The sequence below is a fragment of the Arachis stenosperma genome, chromosome 3 (assembly GCF_014773155.1).
Source record: "Arachis stenosperma cultivar V10309 chromosome 3, arast.V10309.gnm1.PFL2, whole genome shotgun sequence".
NCBI classification, from domain to species: Eukaryota; Viridiplantae; Streptophyta; class Magnoliopsida; order Fabales; family Fabaceae; genus Arachis; species Arachis stenosperma.
The window spans coordinates 47,118,402-47,137,910 of record NC_080379.1 but is presented as its reverse complement, the minus strand read 5'-3'; the positions used below and the strand labels follow the sequence as shown (position 1 = coordinate 47,137,910).

General features: G+C 37.7%; 1 protein-coding gene across 1 annotated transcript; it reads right to left on the bottom strand.

The window, feature by feature from the left end:
- Positions 1-9,584: 9,584 nt before the first annotated feature.
- On the bottom strand, positions 9,585-12,312 carry LOC130966050 (uncharacterized). The gene is made up of 2 exons (XM_057890808.1): positions 12,048-12,312; positions 9,585-9,739 (listed from the first exon to the last, which is right to left on the bottom strand). The coding sequence occupies exons 1-2, from the start codon at positions 12,310-12,312 to the stop codon at positions 9,585-9,587; spliced, it is 420 nt and encodes a 139-aa protein (XP_057746791.1).
- Positions 12,313-19,509: the final 7,197 nt, after the last annotated feature.

Sequence of the window (19,509 nt, the reverse complement as noted above, 5' to 3'; positions counted from 1 at the left end):
TCTCGGACCCTTCCCACAGGGATCGGGACAAGTAAAATTTCTCATAGTAGGAGTAGACTATTTCACAAAATGGATCAAGGCAGAACCCCTAGCCAACGCCACCGCTCAAAGAAGTCAAAAATTCCTATATAGGAACATTATTACGAGGATCGGAGTACCATACTCCATCACCACGGACAACGGTACCCAATTTACAGATGCAGGCTTCAGAAAACTGGTGGCCGACTTGAACATAAAACACTAGTTCACCTCCGTTGAACACCCCCAAGCCAACGGACAAGCCGAAGCGGCCAAAAAAGTCATATTGGCCGGACTAAAGCGGAGGCTACAAGAAGCAAAAGGAGCTTGGGCCGAGGAACTTCCACAAGTCCTATGGGCGTATCGAACAATCCCCCATTCTACTACAAACGAATCACCATTCCGATTAGCATACAGAGCGGAGGCAATGATTCCAATAGAAATCGAGGAAAGATCTCCCCACTACAATGAACGAGCAAACTCCCAACTTCAGAGAGAAGAGCTCGACTTGTTACCCGAAATCCAGGAAAGAGCTCAGATCAGGGAAGAAGCTCTAAAGCGCCGAATGGCTTCCAGATATAATCAAAAGGTAGTACCAAAAAGTTTTACAGAGAATGATCTCATCCTAATCCGGAATGATATTGGAACAACTCGACCCGGAGAAGGGAAGCTGGCAGCAAACTGGAAAGGACCCTATCGAGTCATAGAAGTACTTGGGAAGGGCTACTACAGACTGTCCGAGCTCGATGGATGAGAGCTTCCCCGATCGTGGCACGCCTGCAACCAACGAAGGTACTACAGTTAGAAAAGGTAAAGGGACTCACTAAATGGATGCACTCTTTTTCCTGAAAAGGTTTTTTAATGAGGCACCAGGTCGAGACCTAGACCAGAAAATTCCCACATGTATATATTTGCATTTTCCTTTAAATAAAATATATTTTAAATATTCTACAAAGATTTCAAGATGCATTAATCTGAAGCATTCATCGTCTGATTATAAAGCAACAGATTGGCAGGAAGTGAAAAACAAATTTCACTGCACGATCACGGTAAAGACAACCGTCTGATAAAGGTGAAAACGCGATTCACCCAAAGGACGATCTAGAGATGACAACCACTTTCAACAAATCGGCAAAGATGAACACAGAATAATGTAAGAAGTTATCGAAAGTGATCTAAAAAAGAACTTGACGAGGTCTTACGGATCGCTAAAATAATAACTTAAGGACTGGTCGAACGTTAAGAAATCGAACCAAGTCAACCCAAGTTATAAGTAAACCCTGGAAAGAGGTCTGGCAAACCCTATTAAAGAGGATTACTTTAACTTAGAAGGGCCTGACATAATAAAGTCTGCCCAAAACGAAAAGTTATACAAGTAGTCCCTGAAAGAGATCTGACAAAGATCCAAGAAAGAGGACTACGAAAAATAACTTAAAGGAGACCGACACAACCAAGTCGGACTCCTATCACTAAAAAAGTTATACAAGTAGTCCCTGAAAGAGATCTGACAAAGATCCAAGAAAGAAAACTACGAAAAATAACTTAAAGGAGACTGACACAACCAAGTCAGACTCCTATCACTAAAAAAGTTATACAAGTAGTCCTTGAAAAAGATCTGACAAAGATCCAAGAAAGAGGGACCAGCGCAAAAGACCCATCAAGAAACAAGTTGGACCCCTGAGTCACAAACTCAAAGGATCAAAGCTACAAACAATAAAATAATCCGAGGAGGTCGAGCTGCAAGATCTCAACATCAGCAGAAAACAGAAGAAAAGGCCAAGTCAAAAAACTACTTTTTTTTAAGGCCGTGAAAGGCCACCAAAACCTACTATCAAAAGACAGCAAGCTATTGTTCAAAATATAAAAGTTGCTAGAAGTGTCAACAATTAAATAAAAAAGTTTCAAAAGCCAAAAAGCCGGGCCAGCTACAGATCAACATGCTTTAGGAACCTTCTTGGCATCATCAGGACAAGGAGAAGGAGGACGAGTCTGAATAGGAACGGCATCTATAGTTCCATCTTCCCGGTTCAGAACCTGGCAATCCGAATCAGGCGCAACCGGAAGAACAGAAGAAGTCGATACTTTGGCAGAGGACACAGGAGGAGGATCAGCATCATCATCACCATCGTCATCAGGGACAATCTTGCCATCCCTGACAACATTGCCCAGGCTGAAAGGGGTGAGATCGGCCTCGGGGGCAATGACCCGAGCTTGCTCCTTCAAGTTCTCGTAAGCAGCAGTCACACTACCCACGAGATGACCTTGGAGCTCAGAATAATCCTCCCGGACATTGTTCAACTCCTCCCTCAGGCGCATCACCTCCCGATAAGTCGTAACATAACTCTCCTTATGCATCAGGGCTGTGTCCTCGACCAACCTCAAAGAAGCCGCCAGTGAAAGAGAACTCGCCTTCTCATTTTCTAGATCCTTCTCTAACTTGGTCACCTTTAATTCAAGCTCCTCCTTCAGCCCCTTTATCCGGTCAAACTCCTGCTTTGCCTCCTCCATAAATGCCTTGGTGGCATGAAGAGGGAGACTTTGAGCAGTCCGGTGTATAGCGGCCGCCATATACGCCATCTGTACGTGATTCCGAGCCATAAATTCCAAATGATGGAGGATGGACACGTCGTCCATTGAGAGGGTACCGTAGGGCCCAATTTGTTGATCTATAAACTCAATGGCATTGAAGTCAGGGGCATTGAGATCGAAGGGCTCAACCGTCTTTTGCTTCTTACTTGGAGGGGCAGCAGATGGAGCGGCAGAAGTAGGGTGAGGGTCCACCAAGCGGACCCGAGGCGTTGGGATCACCTTCCTCACCCCGGGGGAACTCGTCACTAATGGCTTCTTGCGCACTTGGGAGGACCCCTCCCCAGCCACCTTGGCGGCAATATTCCTGGCAGCAGTCGCCTTCTGCGCCCTCTTAAAAGCTTTCATAGATTCGTTATTCTTCATTGCCTCTGCAAATAAAACAGAAGTCAAGCTACAAATCAAACAAGTCGGAAATACAGCTACAAGTAACATAAACAGATAGCAAAGAAAACACAAGATACCCAGTTCAGTTTGAAGAAGAGAAGGATTGGTTAGAAATTTCTTTGTATCAAGATGGGGAGGTTGACCCCAGCGCTCTTCCAAAACAGTCACAAAGGCCTGCTCAGCCTCATCCAACATGTCCCAAGAATACCTGGAGACCCTCACATCTTTTTGCCATTCCAGGGGAAAGGTAGGCTCATCATTTTCATTCAGAAAAAAGGGGCGAGTTCCTTTAACAGCTCGGACCTTGAAAAAACAGTTTTTAAAATCACGGAATGACTCGTCAAACATGGAAAAAACTTTCTTTCCCTGGGTAGAACAAAAGGAGACCCAAGCTGCCTTCTTTTTTACCACTCCAGGCTTAGTCAAGACAAACAAATAGAAGAAAAGAGATTGGGAAGCAGGAATACCAAAGCCATTGCACAACAATTGGAAAATTTTTATGAAACCCCAGGAGTTGGGGTGAAGTTGAGAAGGGGCAACATTACAAGACCATAACAGGTAGATTTCAAATTGAGTAAAGGGAAGGGTGATACCCAGCTGACCAAAGAAAAAGTCATAAGCATAAAAGAAAGGGCGACCATCAACAAACCGAGTTGAAAAATAGACTCTCTCGTCAAAAGAAGGAGGGACAAGTTCATAGTTCTTCTCATCACCAGAATTGCTACAGACACTATGAAACTGCCTAAGCTGAGTACAAAACTCAGAATCAGCCAGCAAGACACACAGGAGAACCATGGAGTCCACCCAATCGGCCATACCCGTAGGAACCTGGGAAGGCATCTCGACGGGCGGATAAACCAAAAAGGGAAAAACCCCAAGACTCAAGATAAAAACTCTTGGAGTATCCCTTGGAGGCAGTAAACAAGAAAGTTCTTCAAATCATTTCTACAGTCTACATCTCGGCACTCATCAAAATAAAATCCAGAAAAGAAAACAAAGGAAGCAAAAAACGCAAAAGGTCCACCCTTCTACAGTTTATCAGGAAAAACATTGCTTCTACAGTTTACCAGCACTACTGCTATAGTTTGTCAGAACACCAAAAAAGGCCAAAATGGAAAAACAGCAAAGGCACAAACTTTTCAAAATCAAGCAAAAATCATCAGACAAGGCACAAACAGAAACGGCGGTAACATGCAAAAGAAAAAGATTCAAGCAAACAAAAGATTCTCACTGAAAAAGAGAAAAAAACCAGAGCATGCAACAAGTCAAGCACGATAAAAATAGAAAGATCCAAACTTTCTCCAAAAGGAAGATCAAAAGGAAAACCCCATCGCAAAATTAGAAATAAACGAGGAAACAAGAAATGAGACTAACCTGGAGAATAGAAGGAAACCTCAAAGAAAGCTGAAAAGCAGAAGCAACAAAGCCACCCCCTCGAAGAGGAAGAATGCGAAGACAGAAAGAAAAAATGTGGAAACAGCCCTCTTCCGAAAATGCAGTAGCAGAACAGACGTCACAAAGAAGAAACTACAGACTCTGGGCAAGAAACAGAAAATGAGAGAGTAAAGGAAGGAGTTACGGAGAAGAAGTGAAGAAGAGAAACCGTTTTTTGATTAAGAGATTCAAAATAAAAGGCAAGAGAAAATGGGGCAATTAATGCCAATTAAATGCAGATGTTAAAACTGCTTTCGTTCCCAAAAAAAGCGCTAATACAAAAGCGCGCGCTTTTAGAAGAAAACGTTCTACATTCAAAAAAAGACTCTACAAAGAAAGGAATCGACAAAATGCTTGAGTTCGACTTCACTAAAGAAGGACCGAAGTCAAAGACTCGGCCTCAAAAAAGAAGACCGAGCTCAAGCAGGGGCATTGTTCATACCCTGGATCGAGCTGTCCGACCCGAGATGTTCCACAGACAAAGCGACCGACCTCTTCAGGTCAGGACAACCCGACCTCTTCTCAAAGAGTTCGGACAAGTCACAGGAAAGCCCAAACAAAGGGCCCAAATAGAGGTACACGTTCCAAATCCAAGGGCAGCCCAAGCCCGTAGAGATAAAGGCGGTTCCCTTAAAGATGACCTCACTAAGAGATAAGATAAAAGATAAGATAAGATAACTAACTTATCTTATCCACAGGAGGCCACATCTCACCATTATAAATACACTGGAGCACCCAAGTATAACTCATACTCTGATACTACTCAATACCTGCTTAATACCCTTGCTAACTTAAGCATCGAAGTCCCTTGCAGGTACCCCCCACCCTCCGGGGACGAAGGATCACGCACTATCATCAAGTCCATCAAGTCGGACACACCAGCTCCGGCCGCTGAACACCTGCCGGACACGTCACTCCGACCAACATAGAAGATCTCGACCGAGATCGACCTACAGTTTCAGGAAACCCTCGGAACAGGAGCCGTCCATGTATATATTCCACTCTATGAGGATCTCCGGGGTGTCTGTGAATTCTGCAATGAAGTCGGATAGGTATTGTGATTTAATGGCTGTTCACGCCTCGTATTGGAGGTCAAATTCGGACAACTCGATTGCCCAATGTAGGATTCTTCCTGCTAGATATGTTTGCTGCAATATCCCCTTTATGGGCTGGTTGGTCCGAACCTTAATGGTATGCGCTTGGAAGTACGGGCGAAGTCGTTGGGATGTGAGTATGAGGGCGTAGGCAAATTTTTCTATTTTCTGGTAGTTCAGCTCTGACCCCTGCAATGCTTTGCTAATGAAGTAGACGGGTTGTTGCCCACCCTCATCTTCTCTAATTAGTGCTGAGGCTATTGCCCGGCTTCCTACTGCGAGGTACAATATGAGTGGTTCTCCTTCTCGTGGTCAAGATAGGATAGGTGGCCGTCCCAAGAATTCTTTGAAGTCTCGGAAGGCTTGCTCACATTCCGTTGTCCACTCGAAGTTTTTTCCCTTCCTCAAAGTAGCGTAGAAAGGGAGGGATCTTATCGCTGACCCTGCTAGGAATCTGGACAAGGCCGCCAATCTCCCATTGAGTTGTTGTACCTCTTTGACGCAGGTTGGGCTCTTCATGTTGAGTATGGCCTGGCATTTATCTGGATTTGCCTCGATTCCTCTTTGTGTGAGCATAAAGCCCAAGAACTTACCTGCTTCCACAGCGAAGGTGCATTTAGCTGGGTTAAGTCGCATGCCATGCTTCCGTATGGTGTCGAATACTTGAACCAAGTCGAACAGTAATGTTTCTTCACTTTGTGTCTTTATCAACATGTCATCCACGTAGACCTCCATGATTTTTCCGATGTGATCTGAGAAGACCTTATTCATTAGCCTATAATAAGTAGCTCCCGCGTTCTTAAGGCCGAAAGGCATTACGATGTAATAATAGTTTGCTTTGGGTGTTAGGAACGAGGTTTTTTCTTGATCTGGTGGATACATTGGGATCTGGTTGTACCCCGAGTATGTGTCCATAAACGAGAGATACTTATATCCCGATGAGGCATCTACTAGAATGTCGATGCTTGGGAGTGGATAAGGGTCTTTTGGGGAGGCTTTGTTGAGGTCGGTGTAGTCGGTGCACATTCGCCACTTCCCATTTGACTTTCTTACCAAAACAACGTTTGCTAGCCATAGTGGGTACTTAACTTCTCTTATGAACCCTGCCTCTAGTAGTGCTTGCACCTGTTCTGCTACAGCCTGAGACCGTTCTGGCCCAAGTTTTCTTCGTCTTTGTTGTACCAACCGGGATCCCGGATAGACTGCCAACTTGTGGCTCATCAGTTCGGGATTTATGCCTGGCATGTCGGCAGCTTTCCATGCGAAGAGATCAACATTATCTCGTAGGAACTGTATGAGTTATTCCTTTGCATCTCCTTTCAGGAATGTGCCAATATTAGTTGTCTTATTCGAGGTGTCTCCGATCTGAACTTTCTCTACTTCACCCTCGGGCTGTGGACGGAGTTCTTCTCGCTTCTGAACTCTACCAAGTTCGATTGTGTGGAACTCTCCTCCTTCGCCTCTGAGGTTTAGACTTTTGTTATAACAGTGACGCGCCATCTTTTGATCTGCTTTTATTGTAGCTATCCCTTCTGCAGTTGGGAATTTCATACATAGATGTGGGGTTGAAACTATTGCGCCGAGTTGGTTTAACGTTGTCCGACCTATTAAGGCGTTGTAGGCTGAGCTTACGTCAACCACGATGTAGTCTATCTTGAGTGTTCTGAATTGGTTTCCCTTTCCGAAGGTTGTATGTAGCGATACATATCCCAGTGGTTGTACTGGGGTATCCCCAAGTCCGAACAGGCTGTTCGGGTATGCTCTTAGCTCTTTTTCTTCTAAGCCGAGCTTGTCAAAGGCAGTTTTGAATAAGATGTCGGCGGAGCTTCCTTGGTCAATTAATGTACGGTAAAGGTTGGCATTTGCCAGTATGATAGTGATGACCATGGGGTCGTCGTGTCCTGAGATAATTCCGGATGCGTCTTCTTTGGTAAACGTGATTGCTGGGATGTCTGGCGCCTCCTTCTTTCCTTCGACATGGTATACTTCTTTGAGGTGTCACTTGCGAGATGATTTGTAGATTCCTCCTCCCGCAAATCCGTCGTGTATCACGTGGACGTGTCTCTCCGGTGTGCGGGGTGATCGCTCAGACCATCCGACATCTTCATCCCTTCTTCTTTTTCTTTGGCTCTTCGTCCCGGTTGGCCAAAAAACGATCTAGTTTTCCTTCTCTTACTAATTTTTCTATGACATTTTTCAAGTCGAAGCATTCGTTGGTGGAATGTCCTCGGACTCGATGGTACTCACAGTATTCATTCCGATTTCCTCCTCCTCTTTTGCCTTTGAGTGGCCGAGCTGGGGGTATTTTTTCCGTATGGCAGACTTCTTTGTAAACATCTACCAAGGATACCCTAAGAGGGGTGTAGTTATGATATTTTTTATTTTCTCCCCGGAGCGATCTTCCTTTTTCTTGGATTCTTTATCTTTATCTCGGTAGGTGGAACTGAACCGCGAGGCTTCCCCAAGTCGAGAATTCTCCTCCATGTTGATGTACTTCTGCGCTCGTTCTTGTACTTCGTTCAGGGATGCAGGGTACTTCTTTGATATAGATTAGCTAAACGGTCCTTCTCGTAGGCCATTTATGAGGCCCATAATGGCAGCTTCTGTTGGTAGACTTTGTATGTCCATGCATGTTTTGTTGAATCTTTTTATGTAGTTACGAAGACTCTCTCGATCCCCTTGCTTGATTCCTAGTAGGCTAGGTGCGTGTTTAGCCTTATCTTTTTGTATGGAAAATCTGGCCAGGAACATTTTGGCCAAGTCGTCGAAGCTTGAGATGAACTTTGGAGGTAGGCTGTCGAACCATCTAATGGCTGTCTTGGTAAGAGTTGTTGGAAAGGCCTTACAGCGAACTGCATTCGAGGCGTCAGTGAGGTACATTCTACTTCTGAAATTGCTGAGATGATGGTTGGAGTCTGAAGTGCCGTCATACAGAGTCATATCCGGAAGTTTGAAGTCCTTTGGGATTTTGGTCTTCATAATTTCCCTGGTGAATGGATCTTGATCCTTGCGAGAGCTATCCTCTGAAGTGGATCGAGTAGCTTTAGTTTTGAGATCGACTTCGAGTTTTAGAAGTTTATCTTCTAATTCTCGGCGTCGCCTTATCTCCCAATGCAGATCCTCTTCTTTTTCGCGTTGATGTTGGGCTTCTTTCTCAAGTTGCTTTAATCGATCTTGAAGTGCCTCTATCACTCCTGGATCTGATGAATTTTTGTTTCCGTTGGGCTCCGGAATATCTTTGAGTGTAACATCCGCATTCTTGTGCGGCGTTCTATCTTCCAAACCTGAATCGTGGTCGTTGTCATGGTCGTCCACCATGGTGATGGGATGACTTCTAGGTCCCCGGCAACGGCGCCAATGTTCCGAGGGTTACCTGAAACAGTAGGTCGATCTTGGACGAGATCTTCTGTACTGGTTGGAGCTATTGCGTCCGACTGATTGGACTTGGTGGTGGTGCTGATCCTTCGTCCCCGGAGGGTGGGGGGTACCTGCAAGGGACTCCGATGCTTAAGTTAGCAAGGGTATTAAGCAGGAATTGAGTAGAATCAGAGTATGAGTTATACCTGGGTGCTCCAGTGTATTTATAATGGCGTAGAGTAACCTTCTTTAGATAAGATAAGTTAGTTATCTTTATCTTATCTTATCTTATCTTTTGGGTGGGGTCAGCTTATCTTCAAGGGAACCGCCCTTCTCTCCGTAGGCTTAGGCTGCCTTTGGATTTGGGGCGTGCTCCTCTATTTGGGCCCTTCTTTGGGCTTTCCTGTGACTTGGCCGAGCTCTTTAAGGAGAGGTCGGATTGTCCTGACCTGAACAGGTCGGTTGCTTTGTCTGTCGAACATTCCGGGTCGGACAACTCGACCCAGGGTATGAACAGTTGCCAACGTGCTTGTTGCCATCCTGGAGCTTGAATTTCATATTGGAGTTGGCAACTTGAGTTGCCAACGTGCTTGTTGTCATCCTGGAGCTTGAATTTCATATTGGAGTTGGCAACTTGAGTTGCCAACATGCTCCTTCTCTCCATGGAGCCATGATCTTGTATTGGAGTTGCTAACTTGAGTTGGCAACTTACTGTTGGAGTTGGCAACTTGAGTTGCCAACTTGCTCTTCTTCTTCATGGAGCCAAGGATCTTGCGTTGGAGTTGCTAACTTGAGTTGGATACTTTCTGTTGGAGTTGGCAACTTGAGTTGCCAACTTGCTCTAGGGCTCTCTGTTTCATCACCTATCATTAACCAAAGAACTTACATCAAAGTTTTGCCATTCTATGCAACCAATTTCAAGAGATTCATTTATACACATTCATTTATAATTTCCTTGAATTACTTGCATGAATTTGGCCAAAGTTCACCTAGTTCTTGGTACTTGAATGCATGGAGATAAAACTCATCAAAATGCTTGTTTATTTCAAAGAAAGTTAATAAAATTAAGCCAAAACTACTTAAACTAACTAGCTAATATAGCAAAGATGCAAATGCATCACAACACCAAACTTAAACCTTACTTGTCCTCAAGCAAGAAAAGAATTATGCAAAAAGATTTCTTTTAATTGGAGTGGGTTAAGGAATAGCTTGTAATGCCTTGGTGAGTGAAGTGATTAAGTGACAGTGGGGTGAACTCTGAATCATATGCTCATGCAAGGATTCCAGTGCTTATTAGTCCCTACATTTTGGAAGTCTTAGATCTTAGGACTTCTATTCAAATTATATCATAAAAATCTCTGTATAGGTAATCACCTTGAAGCAGCTCATAGTTTCTGTGTCTTGGCCCTGACTCTAAGTGTCATGTCTCAAAGCGGCTCTTTAGATAAGCTTTCAATCAATACTCCCAAACCAGTTGGTTTTAATGTATTAGGTGTTGAAGCACCCCTTAGGATTTACTTGCTCAAGCCTCTCTCTTTGACACAATTCTATCACAAGTATTTAACTAGGATAGTAACTCTTTGAGTTCTCATTTCTTTCTTTTTCTTCCTAGTAATTGATGCTCAGAGCCTTTTGCCATATTCTTTTGTTTTTCTGTTTCTTTTGCTTTTTTTTGTTGCTGCTTCTTGGATCAAAAGATGTTTGAGAATCTCCATAATACTTCTTTGAACTCTATTTCCTGCCTATGAGCTCCCATGCAAGTTTTCACAAACATGCAACCTCAATACACAATCATACAACTAGAACCACCACTTTTCTTAATCTTTTGCTTGCCTTAAAACAAAGTTTTGACTCCTCAATCATTCTTTTCAAAGAAATGTTCTCTGTTTGCATTCTTATAGATATTGAGTGCAAGCAATTTCAAGAGTATGGTGTTATGATATATCAAACATCTTAGTTATTGAACTACAAAGAAGTTATACTAAGTAGACAAATAGGGGTACAATATCACTTTCAATTATAGCAGTTTTGAATACAAGACAATCACTTAACAATACAACCTTTTGGAGTTTACTTGTTTTACTCCTTATCATCATCATTGTTGGTCTTTACATCCCTCTTTGTCTCTTTGGTTGATGATGCTTAATCCTTCCTAAGATTGAAGTGACTACCTACAATGAACTTTGAAAGTTGCTTGTCCCCAAGCACTTGAAAGGTAATTATCATGCATATATGCTTATGAATTCTAGAACTACAAGTGGTGTCCAGACACCAAACTTAGTTCCTTGCTTACTTCTATATGTCAAATAGAGTGCATCTTTCATGCCTATATATTACCTCATATGCTTTAATCCTATGAAGAAATAAAGTGCAGAACTAAAAGGTAAACAAATGAAATGCAAGTTTAATCAATCTCTATGATTGTTTGGAATTTGTGACTATTCATGATTGTCTCAAGGGTTACTTTGTGCGTAATTAATGTTACTGGTGGGACACCAAACTTAGTCTCATGCATTCACCCTTAATTTTGTTTCTCTGTTGGTGTAGTCACATTGGTGTGGAACACCAAACTTAATTCCTCACAATACACAGAAATTGAACTAACTGTTTATTCTACGAAGTGTAAAGAAAACAGGCTACCTAAGGTTGGGTTGCCTTCCAACAAGTGCTCTTTTTTTGTCACTAGCTTGACGGTTGTCCCTCATTAGGGAGGGTGATGATCATAATGCCTTAGTCCTTCCCCTCTTATAGTGAGCTTTCTTCCATTATCATTCTTGATGATTTTCACATGTTCAAGTGAGAGGATTTTATTCACTGTATAGTATCCAGAAAAATGTGGAGATGTTTTCGTTGGTTGGTAAGTTAGCATCACCTTATCCCCTGGTGAGAAGCCTTCAGTAGGGATTTTCTTGTTTCTCTATTCTATCGGCACTTTCTTCTTGGGATTCTTTTCTTTTCCAAGAGATGGTTTAGGTTTTGAGGCCTCAGTGCTTGGAGATTTCTTGCTGAGGCTCTCATGTGCAGGCTTTGGTTGTAGCTTCTCCTCTATTCTTTGAGCTTGTTGCACCACTTCTACCTCTTCCTTTCTTTTCCAGCATGAGTTCAAGTGCATTAGATGTGTCTTATTAGGTGCCTCTTTCAAGTTTGGATTTATGGAATCCATCTTCATACACTCTTCTTCTTGGGTGGAATCTTGCAAATTCTTGAAGACATGGAACATTATATGCTCTTCATGCACCCTCAGCATTAATTCTCCTTTTTCAACATCTATCAATGCCCTGGCAGTAGCTAAGAAGGGCTTCCCTAGAATGATGGGAGTATTGTCATCTTCCTCTATGTCTAGGATGACGAAGTCAGCTGGGAGGAAAAATTTGTCCACCTTTACCAATACATTCTCCACAACCCCAAGTGCTTGCTGAATGGATTTATCCGCCATTTGAAGGGTTGATATGATGAGAAGCTCCAGTGTTTAAAAACCAAGAATTCTCAAAAGATACAGCTGGTGAAGTAATGTAAGCTATTCGATTGTGAAAATTTGATGGGAATGGTGGAGCAGATGTAGTTGTTGAGCTTGAATTTGTCGCTGAATTTGCTTGAAAACTCTAATCAAATCTGTGAAATCAATTCATAGCAGTATGTCCAAACCTTTCACAAACTTGACATTGAGGTCGATTTGATGAGTTTCAATTATTTCTTCCTCTTCTCCAAGCTCTACCACGACCTCGTCTTGTTGAGAAGCCTCTACCATTTCCTCTATTATTGTATTGAAAACTTATCTGAGTAAAATTGAATTAAAAATACCAAGATCCAATTTCTTGATTCTGTCTAGAATGTTTTCATAAGTGATGAGTAATGCTTCAGCGTGAATTAGGCACATAGTGTTTGATTTTGACATCGCAGAGATGTACATAGCATATTCCTCACTCAAACCTTCAGCAATTGCATCGAAATGTTCATTGACTGTTAATTGGTGACCAATAGCAGCTAGGGAATTAACCACTTTCCTAATCTTCTTGAGATATTCACGTGCTGCTACGGATCCACCTTTCTTGATGTTCTTCAGCTCAATCTTTAATTGTTTTACCATGATCTTTTAAAATTTGGCAAAAGATGCTTGAATTCTGTCCCACATTTGATGAGCAAAACGGCAACCAATCATCTTTGTCTTGAATGAATGATCCATTAATTGCATTAAACATTTTGTCAGGAGATTATCATGGAGTTTCCACTACTTGTAAGTTTTGGACATGGTTCCTGAAGATTCATCTGCATTGGATTCATTTATTGGAGGAACTAGCTTTTTTTTAGATGATCTTCAAGATCATTAGCTCCAATTGTGAATAGTTCCAGTTGCTCCCAAGTTAGAAAATTTGCTTCATCCAATTTATCCTCAATTGGCAGAAATTTTTGAGAACCATGCTAAATAAGGGGAAGGTTTGATGTCATGGTGTTGGGTTGCAAAGAAGTGACATCTGGTGGGTTATTTTCTGTATCTAAATTTAAATCTTGATCTGATACCATGTTAGGCACCAGAGGTCAAGGGAGATATGATTAGTAGTGTGATTAACAAAAGTAGGGAAGATAGAATAGAATTGATTTTACAGAACATGACTTTAATTTCAAGTAATTTGGATAGAAGCCAACTTGCTATTTATATATAAAGACCTAACTGAATATAACTAACTTAGTCTAAACCAATATTGATAACCGAAAGTTTAGTTACAAACTTATTGAAAGAAGAGTCCTTGTTGACTAAGTCAATGCAGGCACTGGGTGCCAATGGACGTTAGGCACCAGATGGTGTCGAACACTGAGCGCCGGTTCGTCTCTTGTCTTCTCGGCTACTCTATTATACTTGACATGATTAACATAGATATCAAATCTATAAAAACAGAAACACAGCAAATTCAAATGCAAAGTGATAAAATTAAATATCCAAAATAATACTCCATGTCTTAGACATAACATAACATTGATTTGCACAAAACGTAATCATCAAGAGAAATTAGTATAAAGGTATTTTGTTTTCTTATATTCTCAAAATATTGTTAGAGGAAAGAAAATAAATTAAAATGATCACTAATAAACAATTAAAACAACCGCACGATTCTTTTATTACACAAAAAATTCATTATTGTCCAAATTTAATTATTCTTAATATCCTTTGATTAATATATGATACAATTATAGCTTAAATTGAATTTTATAAAGTTTAAAGAGCCATATATTAAATTATGGTTACATTCTGTATTGCAATAATTTTCTTTGTTCATATAGTATGTTATTAAAAAAAAAGTTTCAGGTCTTTTTTTAAACAAACTTTGACATACTCATATTGTTTGATGTTAATAAAACAACAAAAAGACTCAGAAAAATTGTTGTGCTCCCTGTTCCTGCTTCAGAAATTGCAACAATGAATTCTCTGTCATTCTACAATAGTTCTATTACATAGCATGTATCTTTGAAGGAGTTATAAATGACATAATAACTGTTCTAAGATCAACAAAATTTTCGTATCCCTTTTGAACGTTCAAAAGTAATCTTACGTAGTAATCTTCTTTATTCATCGGTAGTACATGAGATATTCTTCTTATGGCATAACTTTTCTTTCTGTGGGTCCACAAATAATGCTCTTCATTCCAAAAAAAAGTTTGTAGAAAACTCAAAATAAGTTAGATCTTTTGTATCAATATAGTCTTCATTTTCTTTGAACCATCCAATCAACATAGATTTTTTGAAAAAAAAAAAAACTTCAGCAACCGATTGAATTGTATCGTTATCTTTATACGAAATTGGCTTATCATTAGAAAGATGGAATGACAATATTATGACTGCTGGTTTCTTCATTTGAAAAGGGTAACCAAACAATCTTCATGCAACTTCACATGTTAATATATATCAACAACCATAATAATTATATATTTCATCTACTTGAATACAATTGTTTTGACAAAATGTAGTTGTCAACCTGCCATTTTTTTATGAATATACTTAAAAAGATATTTGATGACTGAATTGGCAAGCATAGTCAATACTGATGTTATATCCAAATTTGAGAAGAAGACCAAAGACATTATATGAACCTATAAATGAGTTGTCAACCTCTATTTTTTCTTTGATACAATTCGTTTGTCATCTCTTCTTTGATATTTAGAAAGCATGGTTTATCAATAACTGTTCTATCTCAAAATGCTTTGGAAAAAAAACTTTGAACATTTACCATTGACCATGCATTAACTGTTACTATTAAAATGACCACATGGATCAAGAACTATATAACTAAGTTGCTAATCAAGAGGTGCTTGGTGTTGTAAAGAAGATTTGGTGCATGATTTCTTTGCTTTTTGATATATTTCAAATTTAGTAGTTTGGATAGTTGGTATGATTTTGTTATTGGTTTGTTATTGTATTGTCTATTATAGCCTTTTTTTGTATTAAATGCCTTTGGCTTGTTCAAGGTTATACTTATAAAATAATAAATAAATAAATTATTAATATTTATAAAGTGACTCAGTAGCACTTAAAAAAATAAAAAAAATTAACTAACTTTGTCATCAATTATTAGAACTATTTTTATGTACATAATCTTATTCTTGTCAAACTTTAGTGGTATTTTTCATATTCATATAATAACTCATGTCTTTGTTTTTTATACTTTCTCATCACTTAATCCACTATAAGTGATATTATTAATAAAATTGTAAATAGTAGTTATTATGTATAAAAAAGAAATACTAGAATAAGAATTATATGTCTGAATTCTCTAAATGAACAATCACGATGAACATAAAAGGAAATTCATCGCTCATCATATATACTAGTAATATTAATAATTAGAAAATAATTTTGGATGTATTTTTGAGATAGAGTAATAATGAAAGAAATATTTTTCTCTTTTTTAAAAGAATAATATGACCCTCCTCTTTGTAAATGTTCTTGGTATAACCTAAAATGAAGAATTGCACTTTATGCAGAGAATAGAGAATATGCATAAAGAGATTTAGAAACTGAATATACTTTTATATTTGATATATAATTTTTCACCCTTTTACAATATAGCATAGTTCCACATTACACACACACATATGCTAGGATGCCTCAACATAACTAATTGATAGAAATCTGAATTCTTCATAATAGACTTATAACTAATCCAAACTGATTCTAACTAATTCTAGTTGACTTATCACACACATCATTAATCTTTCCTTAACACACCTTCTCAAGCTTAGTTGGGATTTGATTTCCAACCTAAGCTTAGGACTTAAAGCAATCAAAAAGCTTAGATGACAATGATTTAGTCAACAGGTCTGTTACCTGATCTTGTGTCGACAGATTAACAACAAATACTTGTTTCTAGTTGACAAGCTCCCGAAGAAAATGTAGGTCCGTTTTAAGATGTTTACACCTGCTATACATAACTGGATTTGCTGCGAACATACAGGTACTTTGATTATCCTAGTAGATAGTAGGTGTAATCATTTGTGGTACTTGAAGTTCCTTCAAGAGATTCTGAATTGCCATAATCTTCGTTTGAGCCGATGCAACTGTGCGATACTCTGCTTATGTGCTTGATCTGGTCACCTTAGACCGTTTCCACACTCCAGGCCATCAAATTACTCCCTAAGAACACCAAATATCCACTCATAGATCTTCTATCATCCAAATCTGTCGCACAATCTGCATCAGCAAAAGAAATAATTCGATAGTCAGTGTATTTGCTAAATATCATTCCTTGATTCATACTTCCTTAAAGATATCTCAATATTCGCTTGACTACTTTTCATTGTTCAACCGTAGGTCTACTCATGAACTGGAAACACTTGTTCACTACAAAGGCAATGTTTGACCTTGTTATAGTCAGATATTGAAGGGCACCTACTATGGATCTATACTTTTTTGGATCTTCAAACACCTCTAAATCATTCTTGTGTAATCTTAATGAGGACACCATAGGAGTGGGCATAGGTTTAGATGGATGCATTTATGCCCTTTGCAGCAAGTCATTTGTGTATTTTGTTTGCGTAAGTAGGAGTTTGTTACTATCCAGAAATTCAGCTTCTAGGCCCAAGAAGTAGTTAGATTTTTCTAAATCCTTCAAAGAAAATTTGTTATTCAATGCAGTAATTAAATCATTAATTTCAATAGGATTGGAACCTATTATAACAATGTCATCAACATAGATGATCATATATATAACTGACACAGATGACTTTCGAATAAACGAGGCAACATCAGAAGTAGATGTATAAAAGCCAAACTGCTTCAATGTTTGGGATAGAGTCTTATACCAAGTCCTTGGTGCTTGTTTGAGACTGTAGATTGTCTTATGCAGTTTGCAAATCTGGTTAGAGTTCTAAACAGCATAGGCAATAAGTTGTTTCATGTATACTCGATCTTCTAACTGTCCATTAGGCAATGCATTGTCAAAATCAAATTGTCTCATCACCCAACCTTGTATCAAGGCTATAGTGATGATAATTCTAATAGTTGTACGTCTCACCACAGGATTGTACACCTCTTCATAGTCAATTCCTTCTATTTGGTGAAATTCCTTTGCTACAAGTCTTGCTTTGTATCTAAGGATTTTACCATTTTAATTCTTTTTAATTACAAAAATCCACTTACACCCCACTATAGTGGCATTTTTCTTCTACAGAAATTGCTAATTTTTTTGATGATTCTGAGTCTTCTTTTTTTTTTTTAAATGGTTCTTACATTCATATTTTGCTAGAGCTTTTAATGGATCGAGATGATCTTCATGTTCTAGCATCTGAATCATGAGAAGAATGCTATATTTCTAGGTAGTGAAGTTTTTCTCTTCTAACTTATCAGCTAATGGAACTAACATATTTCTGATAGAATTGAAAAATGATACAAAAAGGAGGGCTATGATGATCATGCACCAAGCTTTTGATACCATGTAAATATTCTTGGTATAACCAAAAATGAAGAATTGCACTTTATGCAAAGAATAGAGAAATTTAGAAACTTCTATATTTGATATGAAATTTTTTTACACCCTTTTACAATATAGCATATTTCCACATATATATATATATATATATATATATATATATATATATATATATATATATATATATATATAATTAATTAATTAATTGATAAAAATTTAAATTTCTCATAACAGACTTATAACTAATTCAAACTGATTTTAACTAATTCTAATTGATTTATCACATAAATCACCAATATCTTCCCTTAACACCCTTTTTTACTGTTATATATGTTTAAAAATTACTCTATATACTTGCCTAATATTTTCTTCGTTATATAATATCGTGTTCAAATAATTATAAGTGTGTATTCAACAAATTATAATATCATGTATTTATTTACTAATTATTAGACCAGGAATCATAATAAGTAATCTTATAATATTATTCAAATCATCCAAATAATTATATTATCGTTCAGATCATTATAATCTTACTTATAAGAATTACACTCAATCAAATAATCATAAACTCATTATAATATTTTTTATAAGAATTACTCTGATTCAAATAATTATAATATCATATTCAAATAATCTTATAATTGTTGTTAGTAAAAACATTTTTAAAGATATAGCAAGAATTAAATAATGTTGGTAAGAAGATTTAATTACTCTATGAGTCTTTACAATTTTATTGAATTTTTAATTAGATTCTTATATTTTTTTTTTTTTGTAATTAAGTTTCTACCGTGACAAAAACGTTAGAATTAATGGAATATAATATTCAATTCCATTAAAAAAATGAATATGCATAATGTTTGATTGAATATTCTGTATAGTTTAACAGAATATTTTGTTAATTTCAATTTTTTTGTCACTATAAAAATTTAATTACAAAATTTAATATAGTATGGAACCTAATTAAAAAAAATATAATGATTTAATTGAAAATTTGGTGAAATTATAGAGAAAGATAGAGTAATTAAACCTAATAAAAACATGTTCATATACATATTATTTAATTGATAAAGGACAATATTTTCATTATTATAAACTGTTTTATTATTATTATTATTATTATTATTATTATTATTATTATTATTATTATTATTATTATTATTATTATGTAGAAGATTAGTAAAAAATAGCATGAATTAATTTATTATGAAAAAGAATTTACACAATAATAAGCAAGAATAAGAGTAGCAAATAATTGAATTAACAATTATAAATAATTATATTTATAATTTATTATTTATTATTGATAATGGTATTATTATTAGATAATTTAACATAGATTAGAGAAGATTTGCTAGAACTATAATAAATTTAATTGTTATTTAAAACGAGTTAGCAATAATTGAAAATAAAATTGTTAGTAAATATCAGAAATAGAAATAAAAGAAATAAGTAAATAATTGATAGTGAATAAAAGTTTATTTATTTTGGAGGGAAAAAATCATAAAAACATAACACTTCGTATTCATTAATTTGGGCAACTAAGTTATAAAATATTAAGGAGATGAGAAGAAAGTTTGCCAAATGACCAATAAAAGGCACCATTTTAAAAATAAAAAACTTAATTATTTGATATTTAAAAAAATTAAAACCGAATTAAGTTATTTAACCAAAAATAAACGTTACAAAATATGGAAGAGAGAGAAGAGGATCTAG

Excerpts from the sequence above, each read along its gene's own strand:
- LOC130966050 (XM_057890808.1), bottom strand. The coding sequence starts at position 12,312 with ATGGCGGATAAATCCATTCAGCAAGCACTTGGGGTTGTGGAGAATGTA. Across the intron at positions 9,740-12,047 it reads TTCCACCCAAGAAGAAGAGT|GTGATGAAACAGAGAGCCCT; the intron begins GTATGAAGATGG and ends GGTTAATGATAG.